This window comes from Leucoraja erinacea, chromosome 23, assembly GCF_028641065.1.
Source record: "Leucoraja erinacea ecotype New England chromosome 23, Leri_hhj_1, whole genome shotgun sequence".
In the NCBI taxonomy this organism is placed as follows: domain Eukaryota; kingdom Metazoa; phylum Chordata; class Chondrichthyes; order Rajiformes; family Rajidae; genus Leucoraja; species Leucoraja erinaceus.
This window is the reverse complement of record NC_073399.1, coordinates 8,706,266-8,733,513: the sequence shown is the minus strand read 5'-3', so window position 1 is coordinate 8,733,513 and position 27,248 is coordinate 8,706,266. Positions and strand designations below refer to the sequence as shown.

The 27,248-nt window shown below is 41.1% G+C and overlaps 2 protein-coding genes across 3 annotated transcripts in view; one reads left to right on the top strand and one right to left on the bottom strand.

The window, feature by feature from the left end:
• Nucleotides 1-5,197, top strand: part of LOC129708179 (platelet endothelial cell adhesion molecule-like) — a 29,995-nt gene extending 24,798 nt beyond the window's left edge. The window contains exons 13-16 of one of the 2 annotated variants that reach the window (XM_055653791.1): nt 707-751; nt 2,182-2,241; nt 3,889-3,911; nt 4,689-5,197. In XM_055653791.1, coding sequence (XP_055509766.1) covers nt 707-751; nt 2,182-2,241; nt 3,889-3,911; nt 4,689-4,799 — 239 coding nt within the window. In that variant the 3' untranslated portion in view covers nt 4,800-5,197. The remainder of the gene's footprint in view (nt 1-706; nt 752-2,181; nt 2,242-3,888; nt 3,912-4,688) is intronic. The other variant, XM_055653792.1, reaches the window with a different exon arrangement.
• A 4,793-nt stretch (nt 5,198-9,990) lies between these two features.
• On the bottom strand, nt 9,991-26,641 carry polg2 (polymerase (DNA directed), gamma 2, accessory subunit). Its single transcript, XM_055653786.1, has 9 exons — nt 26,499-26,641; nt 21,890-22,551; nt 18,777-18,906; nt 16,452-16,557; nt 14,226-14,399; nt 12,855-12,995; nt 11,461-11,541; nt 11,120-11,220; nt 9,991-10,294 (listed from the first exon to the last, which is right to left on the bottom strand). The coding sequence occupies exons 2-9, from the start codon at nt 22,374-22,376 to the stop codon at nt 10,138-10,140; spliced, it is 1,377 nt and encodes a 458-aa protein (XP_055509761.1). The 5' UTR covers nt 22,377-22,551; nt 26,499-26,641; the 3' UTR covers nt 9,991-10,137.
• Between the last annotated feature and the right edge of the window lie 607 nt (nt 26,642-27,248).

The window sequence follows — 27,248 nt, the reverse complement described above, 5'->3', positions numbered from 1 at the left end:
AAGGACATTCTTTTAGGAGGATATGAGGAGGAATTTCTTTAGTCAGAGGGTGGTGAATCTGTGGAATTCTTTGCCACAGAAGGCTGTGGAGGCAAAGTCAGTTGATATATTTAAGGCAGAGATAGATTCTCAATTAGTACGGATGTCAGAGGTTATGGGGAGAAGGCAGGAGAATGGGGTTAGGAGGGAGAGATAGATCAGCCATGATTGAATGGTGGAGTAGACTTGATGGGCTGAATGGCCTAATTTTACTCCTATCACTTATGAAAATGATCTTACAATATACATTAATCAACACCAATTCAAGGTTAACATTGTTGTAGTAAAGGCACCACCGCAGTGGCTGCCTCACCAGCAGCTCGTTAGTCCTTCCACCCTTTTTGTCATTTTTTGTGTGTTTAAATGTATGTTTTAATGTTTCTTAGTATGTCTAATGTGGGGGGGGGGGGGGGGGGGGGGGGAATAGGGGGAAACCGTTTTTCAGTTACTTACCTGGATGAAGATGCTAATCCAGGATGAGCTGACACCATTTGACTATGTTATTTTAGTATAGGTTCTTTCACAATTTTATTATTAGTCAGTTAATAAATGACAGATGATTTTAGCAAAGTGCTATAACTGCTTAATTACCAGAGTAAAAACAATTTCAAAAAAAACTTTGTCCTTGCTTATATCTGATAATTGGCTATATATTTGCAAACCACAGATGAGAATAAGGACTACATTAACATCCCATCATCAAAAGGAACCGGTAATACGTTTTATATTTGATTGTCAATATGCTTAATTTGATTTACTTTTGATATATCAAAACTATCGTATTAGACTTTAAACTATATGTTAGTTTCATATTTTACTATTTCCTGAGAACTTAAGTGATAGTGATGCCGTTTCAACAGATCAAACAACTTTAATAAATATTTCAATGCAGTCTAAAGGTTGCCTACTTCAAAATGGTGGTAACCATAAGATCAGTCAATCAGTTATGTGAGAGTTGATACTAGTCACCACTGGCCTGTTAAAAGTAACCTATGGGTTATTTTTTATACTGGGAGAAAAGTTATCGAAATGAAATGAGACTAATTATTTCCTTGTACAATCACCTGATGACTATAAAATAAAGTGCTTAACAAAATTGCAGTTAGCCAGTATCTGTGATGACAGCTGTAGAGTGCAATTTCAGATTATGGTTTTTTCAACCGAAACTCTAGCGAAAGGTCATTGACCTAGAATACTAACTGTTTCTCTCTTCAGAGTTGCTTCTTGATCTTCGAATTGATTTAATTTTTTTCTGTTTTTATTTTTGCCATTCATAATCCCATGTCACATTCAGAGAGAGATGCAGCAAACAGCCCCTTCAGCCGACCAAGTCTGTGCCGACCGTCAGCCACACTTTTACACTAATCCCACATTAAAAGAAATTCTCCCCAAATTCATAGTGACTCCCCGCATAGTCTACCACTCACCTGCGCACTCGGGGCAATTTACAGTGACCAATTTACTTACCAACCCACAGTCTTTTGGATGCAGCAGGAAACTAGAACACATGGAGGAAACCCAAGTGACCCAAAGAAGAAAGTACAAACTCCATATAAACAACGTCCCAGGTCAGGATCAAACCAGGATCTCTGACACTATGAGGCAGCAGCTCCACTAGTTGCACCATTCGGCTGCCAAAATGATTTGGCTTTTATACAAAGTAAAGCATTTAGCTGCACATGGCGACATTTCACTAAATCCTAATCCAATCATTTTTTGAAGAAATGTTATACATTTGCGATATTATATATTGCATTCATAAAAATCAAGACATTCAGCATTACAATTCCACATCATTCAAACAAATGACAAGATATTAGAAAAATAAAAAACCCTTTAACATAAGGCTGCTTAGAGGAGACGCCAGCTATGTTAAACCCATGAGAACATCTATACCAAACCTGAAATCCTTTTAGGCTGCATCCCTGGAGAGAAGGAATGGGTGATGTTTCCGGTCGAGACCCGTCTAAAGAAGGGTCTCGACCCGAGAAGTCACCCATTCCTTCTCCCCAGAGATGCTGCCTGTCCCACCGAGTAACTCCAGCTTTTTGTGTCTATCTTCAGTTTAAACCAGCATCTGCAGTTCCTTCTTACACAATGAAATCTTTTTAAGCATTTCTCACATACCATGTTTTTTTGCAGGAACTGATTCAGAGTGTGATTGTGAAACGAACTATGTCAATATTGTAAGAAAAACAGCAGGTAATATCTGTTATTTATTTTACTCACACCAAGTTAACAGTGATCATGATAAGACGGACTCATTTAATTTATACAGGTCTGCCATTTATTGTTGATTTCATGTTGTGCTGAAATGTTTGAATAGCCCAGTAAAATTATTGGTATTATAAAAACACCCAAATACAGTAGGTAGACAATACTGTAGATCTGAAGAAGGGTTTTGGCCCAAAACGTTGCCTATTTCCTTCGCTCAGATAGATGGTGCCGCACCCGCTGAGTTTCTCCAGCAATTTTGTCTACCTTCAATACTGTAGATCATTGGGTCAATTTGGATAACAACCCAGTGATATGAATATTAATTTCTCCAACTTCCAAGTCAGAACTGGGGATACTCTAGGATGAAAGGGTTAAGTGTTCTGTCTTCTGGAGATTATGGGATACCTCGTGGTTTATTGAAGTTAAGTTTCACTTTCCTTACTGTTGACATCATCATTCTTCTAAAACATGTGATGTTCGATGCTATTATGATTGGGTAAGATGTATTATACTGTGTATGAATGTAATTGGGTGGAAAGATTGTCCCCACCTATATAACCATGTGATACTGTAGTTATTGGTTTAGAATTACTGCCCATTGTAAGTTACCTCCCACTGTATCAAGTATATATACATGCTAATTCCTTTGCTTGGGGAACACTTGGTTCTCTGCGATTGTACTGGGAGAATTTCCTTGGGCAGGACAGAGAATCAAGGTCACCATGGTGAAATAAAGGATGTTCAAAGTATTCTAGTCGGTGTTTTCACTGAACGAACTAAGGGGTAAATACTGGAATTATCACAAGTAACCCACTCTCTTCATCCCTTCTCCACCCAAGTAGCACCACCTTCTCGTTTTCACCCACAAACAGCTAACAAAGGCCTGTTTCCTTTATCATCGTTACTTTTTGGCATATCTTTCATTCATTGTTCTATTCAGCACCGAGGCACTGAAGAAGGGTCTTGACCCGAAACATCACCCATTCCTTCTCTCCAGAGATGCTGCCTGTCCCGCTGACTTACTCCAGCTTTTTGTGTCTATCTTAGGATAAATTGATCAATGTATCACCAAAGTGTTCCTCCCAAGATTATAACCTGCTAAATAACTTTTTAAAGAACTTCATAATTCAAGGGTGAGGATTTGACTTTCGATCTTACCTTTGCCTATCCTCCCTGCTGGAATTGCTGGGATGTTTTGCCAAGGTATGGCCCTATAGCTCCAAAAGGATGTCTACATGGTCAACGAGCTTGGCACTGTCTGATCTCCAACTATATCTCCAACTTGGTCTTTTTCATTAGACCAAGTTTTAACTCTGTCAGGTCAGCTGGCATTCAACACTCTGGGCTCATCCTTAAACTTAAGGGACGGCCTAAAATGACTAATACAAGAGAAATAAGAATAATTGAGTTATTCAGCACAGAAACAAGTCCTTTGGTCCATCATGTGCACACTGACCTTCCAGTATCCAACAACACCAAACCCATTTAGCAGCATTTGGTCCAGAGGCATTTAACATCTTGACAATTCAAGTAATCATGCAAATACCTTTTAAATGCTGCAATGTCTTGAAGATTTAACTGGTATATGTTATAACTTACTTCCACCTAATTATATTCATTTTGCTTTTGCAGCTACCAACATGGATTCCAGCACGGTAAGTAAAATATTACAGCTGCAAAATTTTCTGTGGATATTACTATGACAGTATGCAAGGTATTTATATAGATTACAGCTTTATGAAATTAGATGGATAAGTTTGAATGTCTTTTGCATTGCCTTAGCAAGTCCACCAGAAAAAACAAACTGATAAGGGCTGGGAAGAAACTGTCCCTGAATCTGGTGGTGTGCATTTTAACACTTCTATACCTTTTGCCTTATGGGAGAGGGTAGAAGAGTGGCCAGGGTGTGACTCATCCGTGATTATGCTGCTTGCCTTGCCGAGGCAGCGCGAGGTATAAATGGAGTCATTAGAAGGGAGGTTTGTTGGTGTGATGGTCTGGGCTGCATCCACAATTTGCTGCAATTTCTTGTGGTCTTGGATGGAGCTGTTCCCAAACCAAGCTGCGATGCACCCTGATAAAATGTTTCCCAAGCTGTTAAGGGCCTGTCCCAATTGGCGGATTTTTCCGCATTTGCCAGCATCATTGACTGACATATCAAGTCACCGAAAAAGTTGCGGCGTATTGACGCAGTGTTTCCTCAAGTGTAGCAACATTTTCTTTGTCGCAGCTGGATTTTGAAATGTACAAAATCTTTTGGCGACCATGATATGATGCCGGCAGGCACCGAAAACAATCGGCAAGTGGAACAAGCCCTTTATGCTTTCTGAGCTGTTAAATTTATGCAACAAGTTTACGTTTAATTATTATTGCAATGACAATGCAAAAACGGAGCACTCCGGAAATAATTTTGAGTTCTTCTCTTGTGACAGAATGAAGATGACGTTACATATACCGAACTTAACTTAGCATCGCCAAAGAAAAAGAACGTACCGCTACAAGAAGGAACATTATATGCCAGAATTAATTTGCAGCAGCAGTGATGGATGGCTACTGAGAAATCAGAACGTTTGTTGCACAGACGTATTTTTTTAGCTGGAGAATTCTCTGTGAAATGAGTTAAACAAAAAAAAAGTTATAAAAACAGGAAATGCTGGAAACTGTCAACAGGCCAAACAATATCTGCGGATGCAGAAAAATTATTTAAAATACAAGATTTTTCCTCAAACCTGAAACATTAACTCTGTTTCTCATTCCACAGTTCCAGCTTGACTGCTTTTTTCAGTTTTTATCCCAGACATTATTCTGATTTTTAGTACTTTTTTCATTAATTGAGCTTATGCTTTACCTCATTTTATGTTAAGTAGCTGGCCATCGTGATAATATCATGAAAGCAGATGTTTTATTTGTGATGTGGAAATAAACCAGCTTGCAACTCGTAGCAGAAGCAGTTTTGTGCATTGATGTTCTATGTTCTATAATGCCATGAAGAAATTAGTTGCATGTTTTTGCCTTAAGTCACTGTTCTTGGGTTTATCGTGTGCTACCACTGGTCCCATGATACCAAGTAGGAGTTGTTCGATTCTGGAGGTCTTCACTAGAGTCCGGACCTAATGAAGTCATAATATGTTAAACAAGGGCCAGGAAACCTCCCGCTAATTGGAACTCATCTCTTTCCCACTAGTGAATCAAAACTTTTCAATGTTGAGCAGCTATCCTCCATCATCATGCTTGCTACTATTGTTGCTGCATTATTGATTCATTAATGTCATGTGCACTGAGAGTGAAAATCTTTGCGTGCTATCCTGTCAAATCATGCGATGCATGAGTATGATCCAGCCCTACATAAATACAGCAAGTAGTGCAGAGAAAAATACCAAACTGCAGAATGTGGTGTTACGGCATTAATTGCAAAGAAAGTGCAGATAGAAAAAACATGCAAGGACACAATGAGGTAGGTTGGGAGAATCAGATTATACTTAAGTTATGAGAGGACCATTTAGTATAGTCTGATAACAGCAGGGAAGAAGCTGTTCCTGAATTGGATGGTAGGTGCTTTCAAGCATTTGTATCTTCTAACAATAATAATAATATATTTTATTGTCATTCCACATAAGTGCAACGAGATTTGTTATGCAGCTTCCGTCCGATGTCATAACTTAAATCTATATCACTAAAACTCTGTTCTTGACCGGTTTTGGCGATCTGTGCTGCGATTTCCGAGAGAACGCCGCCACCTACGGCCGTCATTTTTGGCCACCTCGCTCAGAGCCCCCCTCCGCCATATGTGTGCCGAGGATTTTTCCCGTCGATGAAATATGACAGAGATATTAATGATTTTACAAAATTCTCCATTCTCTCTGCTGCCCCCGCTGGCAGCAGGGGGGAGGGACTATAAAACCAGGAAGTGGTGTGCCTCATTCAGTCTCTTCAAGATGGAGGAAGGCAGAGGGTCACGTTTCTCTGAGCTGTGAATAACACTGAACACATGTCCACACAACTATGAGTAAGTACCCTTAATGTGGTTTGAAAATGAAAATATGGTTAAAGTAAAAAAGCACTGCCTGCAAATGGTTGTTTGAGTTGAAATAAAAAAAGGCACTCTCACTCTCCCCTCCTCTCAGCACACCCCCCCTCACCCCCCCCTCCTCCCTCCCCCCTCCCTCCCCTCTTTTTCTCCCCCCCCCCCCCCCCCCCCATCGTCCCACCCCTAAACCCCCCTCCCCTCCACACACCCCCATACCCCCTTCCCTCCACCCTCCCTGCTCCCCACCCTCTCCCCCTCCCCTCACCCAAACACCCCCCTCTCAGCACACCCCCTCTCTCCCTGCCCCCCCCTCTCCCTCCCCCCCCCCCTTCCCATCTCCACCTCCCGCTCTCTCCCCCCCTCCTCTTTTTCTCCCCCTCCTCTTTTTCTCCCCCTCCTCCACTCCATCCCCTCCCCCACCGTCCTTCCCCTAAACCCCCCCCCCCTCCACACACCCCTACCCTCCACCCTCCCTCCCTGCACCCCACCTCTCTCCCTCCCCTCACCTCCCCTCTCAGCACACCCTCCCACCCCTCTTTCTCCCCTCCCCCCACCCTCCCTCCTCCACACCTCACCCCCATCTCTCTCCCCCTCACTCTCACCCTCTCTCCTCCCCCCCCCCCCTCCCACCCTTCCTCTTCTCCTCCTCCCCACCCTCCTCTCCCTCTTGCCCCTATCTCTGTGTTTCTGTCTCTCTCTCTGTCTCTGCCCCTTCTCTCTCTGCCCTCACTCTCATACACCCGCCCCCTCCCCCCCTCTCTAGGTGTGACTGCAAGTTGGGGGCTATGCGTCAGTAGATATGGTGGTTATGGGGTAAGAGCAAATTAATAACATTAATATTATATCAAGGGGGGGGGGTAATTAGCGCGAGTGCGGGGGGAGAGATAGTTAGTGTGTGTGACGCTGCATGCCGCCTCCCCCCCCACAACCGCACGTTGGGGGAACAGACCCAACGGGTCTGCACTTGGTCTAGTAACTAATAAAATTTAGATTTAGATACCTTGTTTATCATTGAATTTACATGACAGCATTGTTCTCGAAGCGGATGGAAACTCCAGATGGAGTAGGGAAACGTTATTGGTGTCCACGAGTACACCTGTCAACTGATCCAGCATAGTTGCCGGGGACATGAGCAAAGACAAAATCTGGGTCAGTTGTTTTCTATATGTTCATCTCCAGGAAGCCGATCTAGCATGTGCGACAAAAACAATGGATACACGCACAACTAAAGCTGTCAGGGCGATGACATAATTCCACCAATAGTCCGTTGAACGAGAGCATAGAATGCATTGAGGGGCATCGGAGGGGCGGGAACTGTTATTCCCATCACGCCAAGGAAAAGCAATGTAACAATGCAAAATAGTGTAGCAGCCCAAATCTGTGTTTTCATTGTAGACAGTTACCCACCAGCAGCAACAGAATTCATTCCAATATAACCTACAACCTTGAGAAAGCATAAAGCTCAGGTTGTTTACCATGCAATCAGACCAACAACTCAAAGAGGAGTGCAAAAGAGCACACTAGGAGCAGAATCAGACATCTTTGGGCAGCACAGTGGTAGAGTTGCTGCCTCACAATGAGAGTTTCCGTTTCCAATTTTCAAACCAGAGATCGATCCTGACTAGAAGTGCTGTCTGTGTGGAGTTTGCAAGTTCTCCCTCTGACCACCTGGGTCTTCTCTAGGTGCTCTGGTTTCCTTCCACATTCCAATGATGTGCAGGTTTGTAAATGGAGTGTGTCGGTAAGAATTGATGCGAACGGATGATTGATGGTCGGCGTGGACCGTAGGCCCTGTTTCCACATTATCTCTAAACTAATCCTTAAACTAATCTAAATCGCCCAATAAATCCACAGATCACTCCTTTGGAAGTGCTGCATTTTAACCTTTTGCCCAACTCAATATATTCATTTTGCAAGATGTCATCCTTTTTCCTATCCATGTAATTTGTGCCAACATGCGCAACGACTTCTGGCTGCTCACTCTCCCCCCTTGAGAATGCCATGCAGCATCTCTGACATCCTGGACCCTGGCTCCAGGGAGGCAACACACCATCCTGGAGCCTTGATTGCTGCCATATAATCTTCTGTCTGCTGTCTACTATGGTCCTGCCTGACATTACCCATCCCTACTGATCCTCCGAGTCAGACTCTATGCCAGAGATCTGACTGCTATCGCTGCTCACCCCTGACTGGCCATCTTCCCTACAGTATCCAAAAGGGTACACCTGTTTTGAATGCCCACTGGGGTCATCTGCACTCTGTGTCTACTCCCTTTCCCCATGTAACCCACCTACTCTCTTCCAGTATGACAATTTAAAATAAATGTATGGAAAATGATCCTTTCTCAACTAAACAATGTATAATATTGGATTTTGCCTGGGCAGATTGGGCTTGATTTTTGAACTATATTTTCTCCATTGTGACAATCATTTTTTAACGTTACATTTACATATCTAAATCAATATTTCTTTAGGAGGAAAGGGCACAGTAGGGGTGGTGGCTGCAGGATGAGATAACTGTAATTCATTACTTGCAGGTATTCAAATAGTTTTAAACAGTTATGAAAATTGTGAAATTAAGCAATATTTAGGATCCTAAATGAGGTTTCAGATGAATGGAGTTGATCCAAATTAGTAACAGTTTTGAGTGCAGGTTAATAAGTTTCCTTCACCCCTGCAGCCATTAGATTTTATAATTCGGATTTTATAATACAGCTAGGCTGTAGGGGGATGCATTTTTGCAATTTTTAATTTTTAATTGTTAATTATTGGTCTTTTTAAGTATTTATTGCTCTCAGGTAGTGTCCACAGTGTATTCTATGTATTTTCTGTCTGCGTTCGTTTTGAATCTGGGTTTGTTGGTTGGGGGCTTCTGGACATCTGAATTTCCCCGAGGGGATCAATAAAGTATTTATTTAAATTTATTTTTAAATTTTAATAAGTTGACATTCTTCTCACCACAAGAAGATGATCATAACAGGAAACATGCATCAGAGCACAATCACCATACTTGAATCACCAGTATAAACACATTTCTAAATCTAAATTAAATCTAATTCTTGCTAACTGCATTATAAACAGAACAACTTTAAGATGTCTATATCTATTAAAAATAATGTTAAATGATAGTTACTTCCTGGGAGGTGTACAGCTATGTCACAATAAAGCTCTGCTACATACAAATAGTATTGCTAATTTGAATTGTTGGCAGGTTGAAAACATTTGGGCATGAGTTACCCCAAGTGAACCCAACCTAATACAAGGCAAATTATATGATTCATCTGGGGCATTGAATTCTGGAGGATATTTAATTTTAAAGATAGTACAAAAAATGTGACTACAGCTGAAATTCTGTGAATTTTAACAAATATTGTAGATATAGCTGCCCAGTGTTTCTTCACATGAAGTGGATAGCTTCTCTTCAAAGCTATATACAGATCGCCCCCAGAATATAGTAGTCTTCCGCTACAGCGAACTGTTCGTAACCCCACCAATTCGCAAGTTGAAAATGCGACCGTGAACCGACTTCACACATGTCAAAAGATACCTGCAGCTCTGCAGCAGCCAGCAGATCTTCTATCAATCTTCTCAGTTTTGTCATGTGCTTTTGTAGTTGGAGCCAGTTCCCACTCCTGACTGGCAGTCTTTATAAAATGCAGGAAATCAATTACATCACATCTGTTAGCAGCTAACTGAGTGATAAACAACTCAATTTTTAAATCATATACTTGAATGTATAAGTGCATATCAGAATATAGTTAATGACCTAAAAGATCACTAATAGTTTCATCACTGAAAGGCTTGATGGTTTTATTTTAAATTTTAAACAATCAGTACTATAGAGACATCATTTTTTCAAGATTCCTGAATGTACTTAGTGAGAAAGTCCCTCACTTCTGAGATGTGAACCATCTCTTTCATAGTTGTATCTCGGTTCCGGAGATGTATTAAGCCATTCTCTAGGGTAGTCTCACTGACAACAATTGTAAAAATGACTCCCATCTCATCATACCTGCCAGGAGAGAAAGTCAAGTGAATTTAGTGCCGTCTTTGAACAGTTTCTATAGATATTGAATTTTTTTTACATTCGCAAAAACAAAAACAAAAAAGCATTAGTGCCAGGAAACAACGTGGCTGCTACACAGTTGGAATTTCCCTTTGTGTTCTATTTTTAAACTTTCATTCTGAGCCAATTAAATGACATTTTGATTGAATACAAATTAAACATTATTCTTCCTCAAAGGTGCAGTATCATTTTTCAGCTACAAAAATAATCCTCCCAACCCTTGATGTAGTGACTATGCAAAATGCCATTATATAAAATCCATCAAAATTTAGAATAGTCTAAACCAGGCACATGCGATGACTAATTACTCAGGGTAGGCATTCAGTCGGCTTTTAAAAAATCTTAAACCTCGCATGTGCAGATTGTTCTCCTCTCCGTAAGCTGTCAGTCGACATTTAAATGATACTGCACCTTTAAAAGCCATATCTCTTAATAAAGTACCGTATTTCCCGACAATGGTCATCCATCTAAAATGTTTTTATTTCTTTTATTTCCAGATACTGCTTCACCTGCCCAGTATCCCCCATTTCTGTTTTCAGTTTAGAGTGAATAGGGAATTCAAGGCAACTAAAACACATCTCTTATTATACCAAGTATAAATATGGATATTATTTGTAAAAATTCAACTCAATATCTAAAAAGATGTAATATGACCATTGATCTATTTTTTTTGTAAAAAGTACATACAATTTAACCACATTAAACTTTAAAAAAAGTTTAACTTGAACCTTATCAAGATTCGCTCAATAGCAATGACAAAGTACTTCTTACTTTATAGCTAGCTGCTCCATTGACAAGTGCATAGTTTCGAGGTAACCAGGCCAGACTGTAATTCTTTTCTCCAATAACTCTCGTAATAATCCCTCACATACCTGAAAAAAAAACCCGCCAAAATGTCAAAGGAAACTAGAAAAATGCAAAAATAAATAAATACATCTGAAGAGATCTAATAGGAGACACAAAATTAATCAGAAGATATTTAAAAAGTGAAAAGTAAAAATGTTAATAATAAAAACATTTAAACAGAATAGAACAATTAATTAAGAATGTCCAGATCCATGACTTGTTTAGTGGCATAACTTCATGGTTTTTGTCATAAAAATACAGCATACCTGACGCAACTCAACCGTAGGTCCTTTTCCAGTGTCCAAAGCTACTTTGTATGGAGCTAGAAACGGATGAAGCTTTAGCACCTAAAAGTTCACATGAATGTTAATTTTGGCTATTTTCAAAGCAAACACCGAGCATATGTGAAAAATGTCAAATAACATCTTTAAATAAGTGTATTAAATTACACTAATGTAATTATAGAACCTAACCTTAGACTAATGCAGCAAGACAAGACTGATGGGACCCGACCCAAAATGTCACCTATCCATGTTGTCCTGAGATGCTGCCTGACCCGCTGAGCTACTCTTGCACTCTCTTCAAAAGAAGAGTCCATCCTTCCTGCACCAGTTATTTGCAAAAAAATGGCAGAATCTGGATATCTAAAGTAAAAACAGAAACCGTTGGAAATATTTGGCAGATCAGGACGAATCAGCGGGAAGAAAACAGAGTTAATATTCAGGTTGAAGACCCCTGTCAGATAGGGGCCAAAAGACGCTTTAAAACTGCAGGGAAGGGAATATCTCAAATTAAGTGAAACCAAGGTGATCTTCTACACAAGAGCTATTGGTCTTGATCCCACTGACCTTTCATCATGGCTTTGCAAATTTTTTTTTTTCAAGTATAGAGATGTAATTTTCTCTTTCCATTACTATAGTATCTGCTCTTGGATCATAACATTTCAATGCATAAAAGCATTTCTCCTAAACTCGCTACTCTGATTTTTTTAAGAATTACCTCAATTTAGTTGGTCACTGTCCCTTGCCCTCTCCCGTGTCCTTACCCAATTGCTGAGTCCTTCCAGTCCCAGAATATTTACTGCTCAAAGTCTATAGCCTACCCAAGAATGCTTTGAGAGTATTCTGCTGCCTGACTAATACTGTTCATCAACCCTCTTTGTCGTTTGCTTCTTCCTACTCAAGCATCAATTTTTAACATTGCCAAATCTCCCATTAAAAGTGGACAAAACAAATTTTTTAATGGAGTGTCAATAAAAATTTTAATGGAGTGTTCTGGAGCAACTGCTCATTTTATGGTAGATCTTATCAACCGGTAGATCTTATCAACCGGAAGATCAAAAGTCTTCCGTTTACATAATAAACCTGCGTGTTTAAGAACCTTTGCAAACAAAGTAAAATAGTAACAAATGTAAAACCAATGCACCCAAAAAGTTCTTGTCAAAACAAATTGTTAAATTAAAACTCAGGGAAATAATTCTCATAAATTTAAAGTCCTTTGCCGGTCAACCCGAATGTGAAGTTTACTGGTACCAATGAGATTGCATTTGTCAGAATGGGGTACTTTCCCAAAACGTCACCCATTCCTACTCTCCAGAGATGCTGCCTGTTCGGCTGAGTTACTCCAGGTTTTTGTGTCTATCTTCAAGCATTTTGCTTACCTTTTTTTGATTTTTTCTTAATTTAGAATCAACTTTCTCAATTAACTGCAGTGAATCAAAGAGAAATGCAATCACTCCTCGATCCAGATTCCCGTTCATCGATAGCACATACGGAATAACAGTTTTCCTCCCATCTCGGCCCTTTTGGGATCAATAAGCATGTTCTATAAGCATTGATTCGCCTTTCTTCTGAAATCCCTCATGATATACTTCCATTCATCTAAAGCATTTTTGTGCATTTCAGAAATATCATAAAAATATACATGTTATGCATTTAAAGTCCCCATTAATAGCAATGAGATAAATGATGTGTTAATGTTCTAGTGGTGTCACTTGTTTTCATAGTTTAGTTGGCAGGCTGTTGGTTGAACACCCGAGGAAAATCAATGCTCTTTGAACTGTGCCACAAGAATTCTTAAAATGTCATCTACATCATTGGCATAAATCCTCTGATTATGTGAAAAAGCTGGATGAAATCAAAAGTAGGCAAGTCACCGGGATCACATGGGACGCATCCAATGCCTTTGAGTGAAGTACAGGGAAGAAATCGTGAGGGGACTGGCTGCGATCTTCCAATGCTCCTTGGATGCAGGATGGTGCTAGAGAACTGAAAAGTAGCAACTATAGGCCCGTGAGTTTAACCTTGGTACCAAGAAGGTTTTAGAGGCATTAATACAGAATATGAATTAAAGTTATATTTAATCCAAGAGAAAAAGTGTTTTTTTTTTTAAAAGATGTTTGGTTAGAATATGAAATGCATCATCAGATGTGGTGAGGGAGGCTCCATGGCGGCCTTGAAGAGGGAATTAGATAAGAAAATGGTGGGAAAAAACCGGCAGGAAAAAGAACCAGTAAGAGGAACTAAAGAGATACACTGCAGAAAGAAAGCACTGACATGAACGATTAAATGGCCTCCTTCTGTGCTGCAACTATTTTATGATTCTCCAAGTGTCATTCAAAGGATGATACATCTGACAATACATTTGCTTTATATTACACTGAATGTATGTCAGAGATGAACTTCAACTTTGATTTAATTTAGCATGGTAACTGCTATTAAGGGATATGGTCTTAAAATGCTATTAAGGAATATGGCATGATCTCCGCCAATAAGGGAGCATTCATTATTGTCAGTCCTACGATTTGGCTCTCTCTTCTGCTGCAGCTGAACTCAATTGGAAGAGAGGCCAAAGATGAAACCTTTGTTCTTCAGCCCATATTTACTATTCTTAGAAGGATCTATAATTCTTAGAAACAACTATAATTACAGCCATTTTAAACAATATCTCTGTCCCATCTATAATTTACCAATGTTTTTTGAATAGAATTTCTGCAATATACACTACAAATAAACAATGGTCACACACATACTTGCAAGCTTGATTTATTTCCATGGTGCTCACGCAAAAGATCTTTGTCTCCCAGATTTACCAATGTCTCAATTGGTTCCTTCCCCCAAGGAAAACTGAAGTATAGTGTAGTTCCTTTAATTCCATAATTATTCTGGGAGTCACCGGCTGTAAAACTTGATGGACTTTTGGCAAACTATAAAACAACAATGATAGAATAAAAAACAATTCATTAATAAAATAACTTATTCCTTTCCCAATCTTTAACACTATCTAAAACAAGAGAAAATGTTTATCACCAGGTGTCAGGAACAAGTCTAAAACTAGGGAATCAGCTATTCATGACTGAGATGAAAATCAACTTTGTTACTCATAGTAGTGAATTTTTGAAAAATCTTTACCCAGAGAGATATTAAGGCTCGGTTGGTGAATATATTTTAAAAATGTATCAGTAGATTTTTGGAAAATATGGAAATCAAAGGCTTATGGTGCTCAAGCAGGAAAGTGACGCAGAGTTAAAATTTTAGCCATGATTGTAAAATAAGGGCCAAATGGCCCATGTCCTATTCTATTTCTTATGTTTTTTCCCCCACAAAGTTTGTACCCCAGAAAACAAAATTTAGTGCATACTTTTTGGACAATGTGAGATTTTACTTCCACATTAGACCCATTATTCCTGTAGGTCATAAGGTCATGTGAGAGGAGTAGAATTAGGCCATTTGACCCATCAAGTCTACTTCGCCATTCAATTATGGCTGATCTCTCTCTCCCTACTAACCCCATTCTCGTGCCTTCTCCCCAAAACCTCTGATGCCTGTACTAATCAAAAATTCAAGGTAGACAAAAATGCTGGAGAAACTCAGCGGGTGAGGCAGCATCTATGGAGCGAAGGAAACAGGCCACGTTTCGGGTCGAGACCCTTCTTCAGACTAATATGGGGGAGGGAGGGGGGCGGCCTCAAGTCGGCCTCTCTCCACTGGCTCCCAGTACGGTACAGAATCAACTTCAAGCTCCTCTTATTCGTATACAAAGCCCTTAACGGGCTTGCCCCCCCCCCCCCCCTCCCCCCCATATCAAAAATCTTCTAACCCACCATTCTACCTCCAGGACCCTCAGGTCGGCCGACTTGGGGCTACTGACTATCCCGCGGTCTAGGTTTAAGCTCAGGGGTGACCTTGCTTTTGCAGTTGCAGCACCTAGGCTGTGGAACAGCATCCCTCTCCACATCAGAACTGCCCCCTCCATCGACTCCTTTAGGCTCAAAACCTATTTCTACTCCCTAGCGTTTTTAAGTCCCTCCGAAGGGGCACTGTAATCAGTTTATGTATGTATTGTTAGGTCTGTGTACCATTGTATGTAGCACATTAGTACGTTCACTGATGTACAGCACTTTGGTCAACGCGAGTTGTTTTTAAATGTGCTATACAAATAAAATTGATTGATTGATTGATTGAACCTCACTTCTGGGATCATTCTTGTAAACCTCCTCTGGACCCTCTCCAGAGCCAGCACATCCTTCCTCACATAGTGCCCAAAATTGCTCACAATATTCTCAGCCTTACCAGCACCTTTTAGAGCCTCAGCATTACATCCCTGTTTTGTATACAAGCCCTCTTGAAATAAATGCTAGCATTGAGTTTGCTTTCTTTACTACCGATTCGACTTGCAGATTAACTTTTTGAGAATCCAGCACCAGCACTCCCAAGTCTCTTTGCACCTCCGATTTCTGGATTCTCTGTACATTTAGAAAATAGTCTACGCCTTTAATCCTAGTGCCAAAATGCACGAGTCCACACCTTGCTACACTATATTCCATCTGCTGCTTCTCTGCCAACTCTTCCAACCTGTCCGAGTCCTTTTGCAGAGTCTCTGCGTTCTCTACACTCCCTGCCCTTCCATCTATTTTCGTACCATCCACAAACCTGGCCACAAAGCCTTCAATCCCCTGGTCCAAATCATTAATAATCAACAAAATAAGCAAGTATCGAATAAAACCTGTCTCAAATTATTATTAAAATGGATATACACAAAATGCTGGAGTAGCAGCAAGATGCAGCATTTCTGTTTAGAAGGAATTCCTTCCATCTAGAGATGCTGCCTGTCCCACTATTACTCCAGCATTTTGTGTCTATCTTCGGTGTAAACCAGCACCTGCAGTTCCTTCCTACACATTTAAATGGTGTAACTGAGTGAAAAACTCAGAGAAAATTATTCTTAAATAAATATTGTTTAAGTGGGAACTTCTTACTTTCCTCCACCACAGCAAACGCTGACGCACCCAGTAGTCTAGCCAGCTTCCTGAAGTCCGAGGAGAACTGAACCATACCAATGATGCCAATTCCACTTCTGCAGTTCTTTAAAAATAATGCGAGATTAAAGTCACAAGAATCACTAAATTGTTAGAATATTACTCTTTTATTTAAGTGACATTTTATTTGTGGCTTGTTCCACGAAGCTACATTTTTCTTTCAAAGCAGTGAATTGAAATGTCCAAACAATCAACTGAATAGTGCCAATAAATCCAAAATAACACAGAAATAAAGCCGCAAGGGGTCATAATTCGGTGACAGGCAACTTACAACATTAGTAACAAAACTGCTATGAAAGAGAGAAACATTAAATGCGGTATTGAGCGGAGAAAGTTACAAACACATCAACAGAACTGGGCATTGCTTTGTTTGTAGACAAAAAGTGCCCCTGTGCATACACCAGTTAGCGCGACTCTAGTGGCTTCTATGCAATAATTTACTTTCACTTTTTGAGGAGCCAGTATGATGTACTGTTGCATTCTGTCACAAAATATAAAACACTACCACTGGGTACCTGGAGAGAGCAGAACATGCCACATATCAACAAATTCATATCTTACATCCTAATTGGGAGTTTACTATGCAAATTTGGGGTCCAAATTAACACAGGAGTTTTGAACGAATCGAGAGGGTCAGCGTAGACATAGTGAGATTTGAGGACCTTATTTCAAACAAAATAGAGTTTGCTTTATGTCTGAAAATACCTGATGCCATTTTACTGTTGATAAGTAGTGCCCAACTGTCTTAAGAGTGCCACCATCGTCCCTGTCCTAAAGAAACCAAACCCAGCCTGCCATAATGACTTTCGACCAGTGGCCCTAACACCCATTGTAATGAAGTGTTTTGAGCGACTAGTCATGCAGCACATCAAAAATAGTCTACCTGCCGACCTAGACCCACTGCAGTTCGCCTACAGAGCCAACCGATCCACAGAGGACGCAGTCTCAACAACACTGAACCTCGTATTGTCACATCTCGATCGGAAAAATACCTATGCCAGGATCCTCTTCATAGACTTCAGCTCTGCTTTCAATACAATCATTCCGCAGCAGCTGGTGGAGAAGTTGGAGCTATTGGGGGTTGATGCTGGCACATGCAACTGGGTCCTGAACTTTCTGTCGCAACGGCAGCAGACAGTCAGGGTGGGCAGTAGGACATCAAAAACCATAGCCGTGAGCACTGGCTCACCCCAAGGCTGTGTCCTAAGCCCCCTGCTGTTTAGTCTGCTGACACACGACTGTACTGCCAGACTCAATAACAACTTCATCAACAAGTTCGCTGATGACACAACAGTGGTGGGTCTCATCAGTGACAATGATGAATCGGCGTACAGGATGGAGGTGGAGCTGCTCACAGGTTGGTGCAAATCCCACAACCTCATTCTTAACGTGGGAAAAACTAAGGAGATGGTGGTTGACTTCAGGAGGGCGGGGAAACAACACCATACACCTCTGCACATCGACGGAGCTGATGTGGAAAGGGTCAGCAGCATGAAGTTCCTAGGACTACATCTGTCTGATGACCTAACGTCCACGGCCAACACCACAGCTCTGGTCAAGAGAGCCCAGCAGCGACTACACCCTCTCCGAAGACTACGTAAAGCAGGCCTCCCCACTACACACCTACGGACTTTTTATAGGGGGACTGTCGAGAGCACATTGACCTACGGCATCACTTCCTGGTTCGGGAGCTGCAAGGCGTACGAACGGCACCAACTAGACAGGATAGTGAAGACCGCCAGCAGGATTATTGGTGCTCCACTCCCCTTCCTGCTGGACATATACAGGAAGAGATGTATCAGCAGAGCCATCTCCATCATCAAAGACCCTTACCACCCATTGCATGACATTTTCTCCATCCTGCCATCTGGGAAGAGGTACAGGAGCATTAGCTGCAAAACCAGCAGGATGCTCCTCAGCTTCTTCCCACAGGCTATAAGACTGCTAAATGGACTTTGCCCCCTGCCAAGTATCGCGCACAAACCCCCAACCTGGACACACTGCAGCAGAGCCACTGTTGTGCCGCTGCCGGTCGGAACGCCTGTTGAATGTTTAGTAGAGTGTTAAATTTGTTCATGATACATGTATTTTTTATTTCTATTTATTTTTCATGCACACTGAATGGACACTGGTTGAGCAACGTTTTTTTGTTTCCTCTGGGTATGCGAATACACAGGAAATGACAATAAAGATATACAATACAATACAATACAATAAGTTATTCATGAAGCAGGAAACTATTGTATGTTTATTTGAGTTTCTTACCTTACTGCATTGAACTCAGTTGGAAACTCAGGTGCAGTAATGGGCTGATAACATACCCCAATCTCAGCCAAACCAAAAGGTAACTTCCTGTTGACAAGATTCAAAGATTTGGTATATTCACAAAATGCTCCTACAGTGGATCAAAAGAAACAAATGTGAGCTTCAAACTTCAAAAAAGTTCCGTTAGTTATATGTTAGAATTGACAAACTTCAATCTTAACCACCTTTAACTCTGACATTAGGGGTGACAATCAATACAATCAAGACAAAATAAAAAATAAGTTAAAATGATGTGCAATGGAGTTGTTTGAAAGTCCAGTTTTAATGCACACACTCATGCTTGTTCATTTCAAGTCAAGTACATTGTTTAACCAATAATTGGATTTCTGAGTGGCACCGTGACGGCAGCCTCGCCAACAGTCTGTCTGTCCTTTCGTCTTTTATTTTTGTTATTTTTAGTGTGTTTTAAAAGTTTGTGTTAATGTTCTCTGGTTTGTTTTATGTGAGGGGTGGGGGAGGGGGTCGGGGGAAACTTTCCCCCCCCCCCAATCTCTTACCTTGCCGGAGATGCGATTGTTTTCTGGGTCGTGTCTCCGGTCGCTCTGTGGCCTAACATCGTGGAGCTGGAGGCCTCTCTCGGGACTAAATTTGAGCCCCACCGCGGGGCCGTGGACTTACCATCGGAGCCGATTCCTTGCCTGGGATCGATGCTCCAACCGCGGCCTGCGGACTTTAACATCAAAGAGCTTGCAGTCTCGGGAGAGAGTCGGGATGCTCTAACGACGCAGGTTTGACTAGCCCCGACCCAGGATCAGATCGCCCGGACAATTCCTCACTCTCCTCCCTTCTACAAATTTCAGACTTTTAAAATCCCAATTATTTCCATATCACTATGTAATTTAGTTAATTTCTACTTCCTTAATTAGCGTAATTTAGCTCATTTCTACTTCCTGCTCTTAAAAATGGATTTCCCATCTTTAAACATATATCCCATAGCACAAATTCATTTTTTTAAACTGATAAAAAAAATGTTTTATAAAACTTAGAATCACAGCAAATAGGTCAATACTGCCATCACCTGTTGTTGTAGCAGAACTATCGTCAGGTTTTTAATTTCCTAACAGCCCATCTTCAATCAACTCCCAGATCGTAGAAACTGCACACAGATTTCCACAGTTCAAAAGGCGGAGCTTTGTAACTTTGTTAGCGTGCCGTAGGTTGCTGCTATTTGTATACATCGAGTATACAAGCAAAGAATTTCACTGTGCCTAGTCACATGTGACAATAAAGTATTCCATTCCGCATTCTATTATTCTATAGATCAGTGCATATAATTTGGATGAAATTAAATAGCTGGTTGTCAATTTATCATGCATGGAATTACAAGCAACGCTTCAATTTTGTAAACTAGCTTTAATTTCAGCATAGAAACATAGACATTAGGTGCAGGAGTAGGCCATTCGGCCCTTCGAGCCTGCACCGCCATTCAATATGATCATGGCTGATCATTGATCATGGCTGATCATAATTTATGCTCATAATTTATAAGCAACTTTATGGCTTCGTACTCCCAATCTATTATCTAACAAACTGAAGATTCGCCCTCTTTTAAGTTTCCTCCTCTCTTTCACTAGAGACTGCAAAGGTCCTCTTTCACTCTATAATTTCCACTACTTTCCAACTCTTTGAACGCGTTCTCAGTTTCACTATTTACCCTCTTCTCTCCCACATGATTTGTATCTGCCAATCAACCTCTTCTTACTTGCATTCACCTATTGCTTGATCGTGCCTCCACTCCACCTTTTTATAGTTGCTATTTCCTCTCTACTCATTCACTCCAGATGAAAAGTCTAAATCCGAAACATCGACAATTGATGCTGCTTGACACACTGACTGCTGCCAGTTTTTTTCCTCCTTGGAGAACATTACATAGTTCAATTCTTACATAGCTTCAGGAATTATTAATTGAACAGCAAAAAGCTGCAGATGCTACAAAGTTATAATTAACATAAGAAATCGTGTAAATGATTAAATTAGCAGGTCAAGCCTACTGTGGAGAAACATTTCAGGACGATGCACTTTCATTGATTGGAAACATTAACTGATTTATCTCTCTAAGACACTGATGAGCATTTTATTGTTTTGTTCAGGATCGATTAATTCTCTACAAAACTCACTGTCAGGCCTAACAGATTTCCACAATTAAGGAGACAACAAAAGCAAGGGGATAAGGAGAGAGGAAAGGGAGTAGTGGAGATACCAATTTAGTTGAGTTTATTGTCACGTGTACAGAGGTATAGTGAAAAGCTTTTGTTTCATGCTAACCAGTCAGCAGAAAGACAATACATGATTACAATTGATCCATTTATCAGGTACCAGGAATCGAACCGATACCATGTACTTTAAAATCAAGTACAGGTACTGCGTTAACTGATAAAAATAAATAGATTATTTCGTTCTGAACTGAACTAGATGATTTTTTCTATAGAAAAATCTACATCATAGACCCTCACCATTCTGGACATGCTCTCATTTCACTCCTACCATCAGGAAGGCACCAGGAGTCTGAAAACGACCATCAGGTCGTTACACAACACTAACCTCAACTATGAACAATTGTTAGTCAGAGGCTGGTGAATCTGTGGAATTCTTTGTCACAGAAGGTCGTGGAGGCCAAGAATGGATATTTTTAAGGCAGAGGTAGATAGATTCTTGATTAGTTCGGGTGTCAAGGATTATGGGGAGAAGGCAGAAGAATGGGGTTAGGAGGGATAGATCAGCCATGATTGAATGGTAGCATAGACTTGATGGGCCGAATGCCCTAATTCTGCCCCTATCACATATGACCATATGATTGTCTTTGGTTGCACTAAGGACTTCAGGGTTTTTGTTGCACTCGTATTGGGGTTATTAGTTTATTTAATTTTTATCTTTATCAAATATTATTTATGTGTATTGTATTGAATGATCCATTATGTTGCTGCAAGTAAGAATTTCAATGTTCTGGTTGTCAGCCGATATGACAATAAAACACTCTTGTTACCTCATTAAACATTCTGGAAGCAAAATAGAATGAAAAAAAAGTTTAAAGAACTAAAATGATGCCATGATACCTTGCAGAAGATTAGGTCGTAAAACGATGTATTCCTTCAATCTGTCTTTTAGTGAGAATATTCCTTCTCCATTCGTATCTTGCTTATCTAATGGCACTTGCAATGTTGCAACATCCACCAGTTTCATTGACTTGTTGTCAGAATTCTGATTCCCCTTCAACTGATGAGGACTCTGCACTCCAAATACTTGCTCCCTGGATAACACCATCGAGTCCCACCAGTTAGTAACCAAATTCCTCTTGAGTTCCATTCCCAAATGTCCGTAATTGAAATAACCGTTGACAAGCATGTCTTGTGTGATTTTATCACCAGATAGCAATTGCCTGTTCTGACAATGCTCAATCAATGTTTCAGTAAGTCCAGAAAAGTCATAAGTAGATTTACTATATTTTCTTAAACTCAGCCAAACGCTAAGAATCTTCCAATCATTTTGGAACACCTTATTGAAGATCTTCCATTGCTTCGTAATCATGATGCCAAATTTCATTTATAAAAGAACAGGCCAAGTGTCTTTCATCACTTCAGGATGTTCCAGAATTTAAAGTCCATAAAGTACATCTTGAAGGTTTCATAAAGGCAGAAAATACTGCAAAATGGTGCCGGTGATTTATCAATGTTGCATTTATCATATTGCCAAGAATAATCTTAATATGAAAAAACACCTGTGGATAAAAAATAATTGAATCTTGGTAACAAAATGTTTTAACCTTCTGATTTAATGTAGTAACATCTCAAACAAAACTAGATTCATCACTGCAATGATTACAGAAGTGTCTTGTCATCTCTAAACCAAACTAAACCTCTTCATTGAATTCAGAAAGTAGATTTAATATGGATGCAATATGTTACAAGAACATTATTTTGAAGTTTGCATTGCTAAGTAAGCACTATCACTGGCAGCCAATGGTTATAATTTGCTGTGGTGGGAAAAAAATCTCATTCTCTGATCTCTATACTTTTGTTATCTCTTGATTCGGATGTTTCTTGCCAACATTTTTCAACACTAAATAACTGGCTGGCTTTAGACTAACAGTGATATGGTGTTTTAAGGAGTGAGAGCGTCTTAGGAAATGATTTCTATAGCTCAGAAGAAAACATAAAATGCACAAGAGGCCAGAAAGGACGGAGTGAAAACACCTTTACACTGGCTTGGTTTGGAGGTAATATCAAAGTATGGAAAAACTCAGGTTTTAAAATCATTTAAAGGCAAGGATGAGACTTTAAAATTGATTTAGACTGGGTATTGAGTAATGAGGAAGGGTTAGTTAGTAGACTTGTTGTGCGTGGCCCCTTGGGCACGAGTGACCATAATATGGTTGAGTTCTTCATTAGGATGGAGAGTGACATTGTTAATTCAGAAACAATGGTTTTGAACTTAAAGAAAGGTAACTTTGAGGGTATGAGACGTGAATTGGCCAAGATTGACTGGCAATTAATTCTAAAAGGGTTGACGGTGGATATGCAATGGAAGGCATTTAAAGACTGCATGGATGAACTACAAAAATTGTTCATCCCAGTTTGGCAAAATAATAAATCAGGGAAGGTAGTGCATCCATGGATAACAAGGGAAATCAGGGATAGTATCAAAGCAAAGGATGATGCGTACAAACTAGCCAGAAAAAGCAGCATACCGGAGGACTGGGAGAAATTCAGAGACCAGCAGAGGAGGACGAAGGGCTTAATTAGGAAAGGAAAAATGGATTATGAAAGAAAACTGGCAGGGAACATAAAAACTGACTGCAAAAGTTTTTATAGATATGTGAAAAGAAAGAGATTAGTTAAAACAAATGTAGGTCCCTTGCAGTCAGAAACAGGTGAGTTGATCATGGGGAACCAGGATATGGCGGACCAATTGAATAACTACTTTGGTTCCGTCTTCACTAAGGAAGACATAAATGATCTGCCGGAAATAGCAGGGGCCCGCGGGTCAAAGGATGTGGAGGAATTGAGTGAAATCCAGGTTAGTCGGGAAGTGGTGTTGGGTAAATTGAATGGATTAAAGGCCGATAAATCCCCAGAGTACTTAAGGAAGTAGCTCCAGAAATAGTGGATGCATTAGTAATAATCTTTCAAAACTCTTTAGATTCTGGAGTAGTTCCAGAGGATTGGCGGGTAGCAAACGTAACCCCACTTTTTAAGAAGGGAGGGAGAGAGAAAATGGGGAATTACAGACCAGTTAGTCTAACATCGGTAGTGGGGAAACTGCTAGAGTCAGTTATTAAAGATGGGATAGCAGCACATTTGGAAAGTGGTGAAATCATTGGACAAAGTCAGCATGGATTTACGAAAGGTAAATCATGTCTGACGAATCTCATAGAATTTTTCGAGGATGTAACTAGTAGCGTGGATAGGGGAGAACCAGTGGATGTGGTGTATCTGGACTTCCAGAAGGCTTTCGACAAGGTCCCACATAAGAGATTAGTATACAAACTTAAAGCAAATGGCATTGGGGGTTCAGTATTGATGTGGATAGAGAACTGGCTGGCAAACAGGAAGCAAAGAGTAGGAGTAAACGGGTCCTTTTCACAATGGCAGGCAGTGACTAGTGGGGTACCACAAGGCTCAGTACTGGGACCCCAGCTATTTACAATATATATTAATGATCTGGATGAGGGAATTGAAGGCAATATCTCCAAGTTTGCGGATGACACTAAGCTGGGGGGCAGTGTTAGGTGTGAGGAGGATGCTAGGAGACTGCAAGGTGACTTGGATAGGCTGGGTGAGTGGGCAAATGTTTGGCAGATGCAGTATAATGTGGATAAATGTGAGGTTATCCATTTTGGTGGCAAAAACGGGAAAGCAGATTATTATCTAAATGGTGGCCGATTGGGAAAGGGTGAGATGCAGCGAGACCTGGGTGTCATGGTACACCAGTCATTGAAGGTAGGCATGCAGGTGCAGCAGGCAGTAAAGAAAGCGAATGGTATGTTGGCTTTCATAGCAAGAGGATTTGAGCATAGGAGCAGGGAGGTTCTACTGCAGTTGTACAGGGTCTTGGTGAGACCACACCTGGAGTATTGCGTGCAGTTTTGGTCTCCAAATCTGAGGAAGGACATTATTGCCATAGAGGGAGTGCAGAGAAGGTTCACCAGACTGATTCCTGGGATGTCAGGACTGTCTTATGAAGAAAGACTGGATAGACTTGGTTTATACTCTCTAGAATTTAGGAGATTGAGAGGGGATCTTATAGAAACTTACAAAATTCGTAAGGGGTTGGACAGGCTAGATGCAGGAAGATTGTTCCCGATGTTGGGGAAGTCCAGGACAAGGGGTCACAGCTTAAGGATAAGGGGGAAATCCTTTAAAACCGAGATGAGGAGAACTTTTTTCACACAGAGAGTAGTGAATCTCTGGAACTCTCTGCCACAGAGGGTAGTTGAGGCCAGTTCATTGGCTATATTTAAGAGGGAGTTAGATGTGGCCCTTGTGGCCAAGGGGATCAGAGGGTATGGAGAGAAGGCAGGTACGGGATACCGAGTTGGATGATCAGCCATGATCATATTGAATGGGCCCAACTCGAAGGGCCGAATGGCCTACTCCTGCACCTAATTTCTATGTTTCTATGATGCGCTGTTCCACTGGAAGTGACAGTGTAATGGGTAAATGCGGTTGGATGAACCACATTGTGCCACAAGAAGGCAATTTCATGAAGTGATTTGAAATCACGATCCGCGAGTGTGGAACCAGTCAGCTGGGACAGAAGGGCCCGCTGAGCTGCAGTTCACCGAGTGTACTCCAGTTGGCATTGCATGGCAACAGTCTGGGTCACGGGTCGTGACCTCAACTGCTATTCAACCTCCCTATTCTTCCTTGTGAACATGGAATTTAATCTCAGCAGAATCACAAAGATGTAAAGCCGATTGGGCTCAATCGTGTCATGATCTTTGATCTGAAGGATCTTGATCAGAAATGCCACCTACCCATTCCCTCCACAGATGCTGCCCGACCCATTGTTATTCCAGTATGCTGTATATTGTTCAAGATTCCAGCATTAGCAGTTCCTTGCATCTCAATACCCTGTCAGGAGTCCAGAATTCTAACATAATGGTTCCCTCTCAACCAACCACATTCTCAGGCACCCGTGGGTTGCATCGCAGAATCCTGACAACCCGTAGCAGATTACCTCTTCTACCCCAAAGATACACACAAAAAGCTGGAGTAACTCTGCGGGACAAGCAGTATCTCTGGAAAGAAGGAATGGGTGATGTTTTGGTGATTGAGTGGGTTACCCTCGTGCAGTTTGGCTGAACCCTCGTGCAATGTGACTGAAATAAGTTATGGAAAAGTTAGAGAATGTATTCCCAGTCTGTCAATCTACCTCGTTGTGGCCATTGCACTTTCTCTGTAGCTGTAACATTATATTCTATTCCCTTTCTCTTTTTGCACTACCTGTTGTACTCATGTAGTTTAACCGAACCCTTCTGCAATGAATGTGAACGAACTTTCGTGCACAGTTTGACTGTACACGTGTGTAGTATGTTTTAACCTGCATAAGCACACAGGGTTTTTCCACTCACTAGACGGCTGCAATGATCAAATCTGGGCGTTTTAAAAAACAAAAGCATTCACAGTTTAAAACAAGCGCGCACTCAAGACAGCTCCTACCCACCGACTGCCAGCAGCCGGACTCCGCGCTGGGCTCAGTTGACGGTTGAACCGTCCACCGCGCTCCAACTTCCCGCTCGCCGGCCAGTCGCCGCGCGACCTCACTGTCGTCACTTCCAGGAACAGCGGCCACGCTCCCCCATCGCGCGTCCATATTCACGCATGCGCCCCGCCCCGTTGGCGCCATTGCAATCGGTCGTCGTCTCACATCCGAGTAGGGATGCGAGTGCAGGCCGCACCATTCCAGTCATAGACAAAGCAAACCGCTTGTGTGTAAAAAAAAAACAATTCAATTTGTATCGCGGTGATTATTGTTCCTCACAGAGGGTAAGAGTAGATATTTATGAATTTATATATCCCAATTGTCCTATCTAAAGACACAGGAGCAGAATTGGGCCATTCGGCCGACAAGTCCGCCTGATATATTTGTCCCTCTGAATATTCCCTTGCCTTCACCCAGTAACATTTGACACCTTTACTAATCAAGAACCTACCAATCTCCACTTTAAAAATAGAAGAGGCAAAAAGCTGGAGTACTCCACAAAAAGCTGGAGTAACTCAACGGAACAGCGGGTACCTCTGGAGAGAAGAAATGGGTGGTTTCGGGTCGAGATCCTTCTTCCACTTCAAAAATGTCCATTGACCTAGCCTCTGCCATCTGCACCAATGAATTCCACAAATTCACCACCCTCTGGCTAAATAAATTCGTCCTCTCTATGTGTTAGTGTAGAGCCAATGTAGAGCTGAACCATTT

Coding starts and splice junctions, on each gene's coding strand:
- polg2 (XM_055653786.1), bottom strand. CDS start 22,376: ATGAAATTTGGCATCATGATTACGAAGCAATGGAAGATCTTCAATAAG. Junction 16,558..18,776: donor ACTGAGTTCAATGCAGTAAG/GTAAGAAACTCA, acceptor TTATTTTTAAAG/AACTGCAGAAGTGGAATTGG. Junction 12,996..14,225: donor GAAATAAATCAAGCTTGCAA/GTATGTGTGTGA, acceptor TGATCCCAAAAG/GGCCGAGATGGGAGGAAAAC.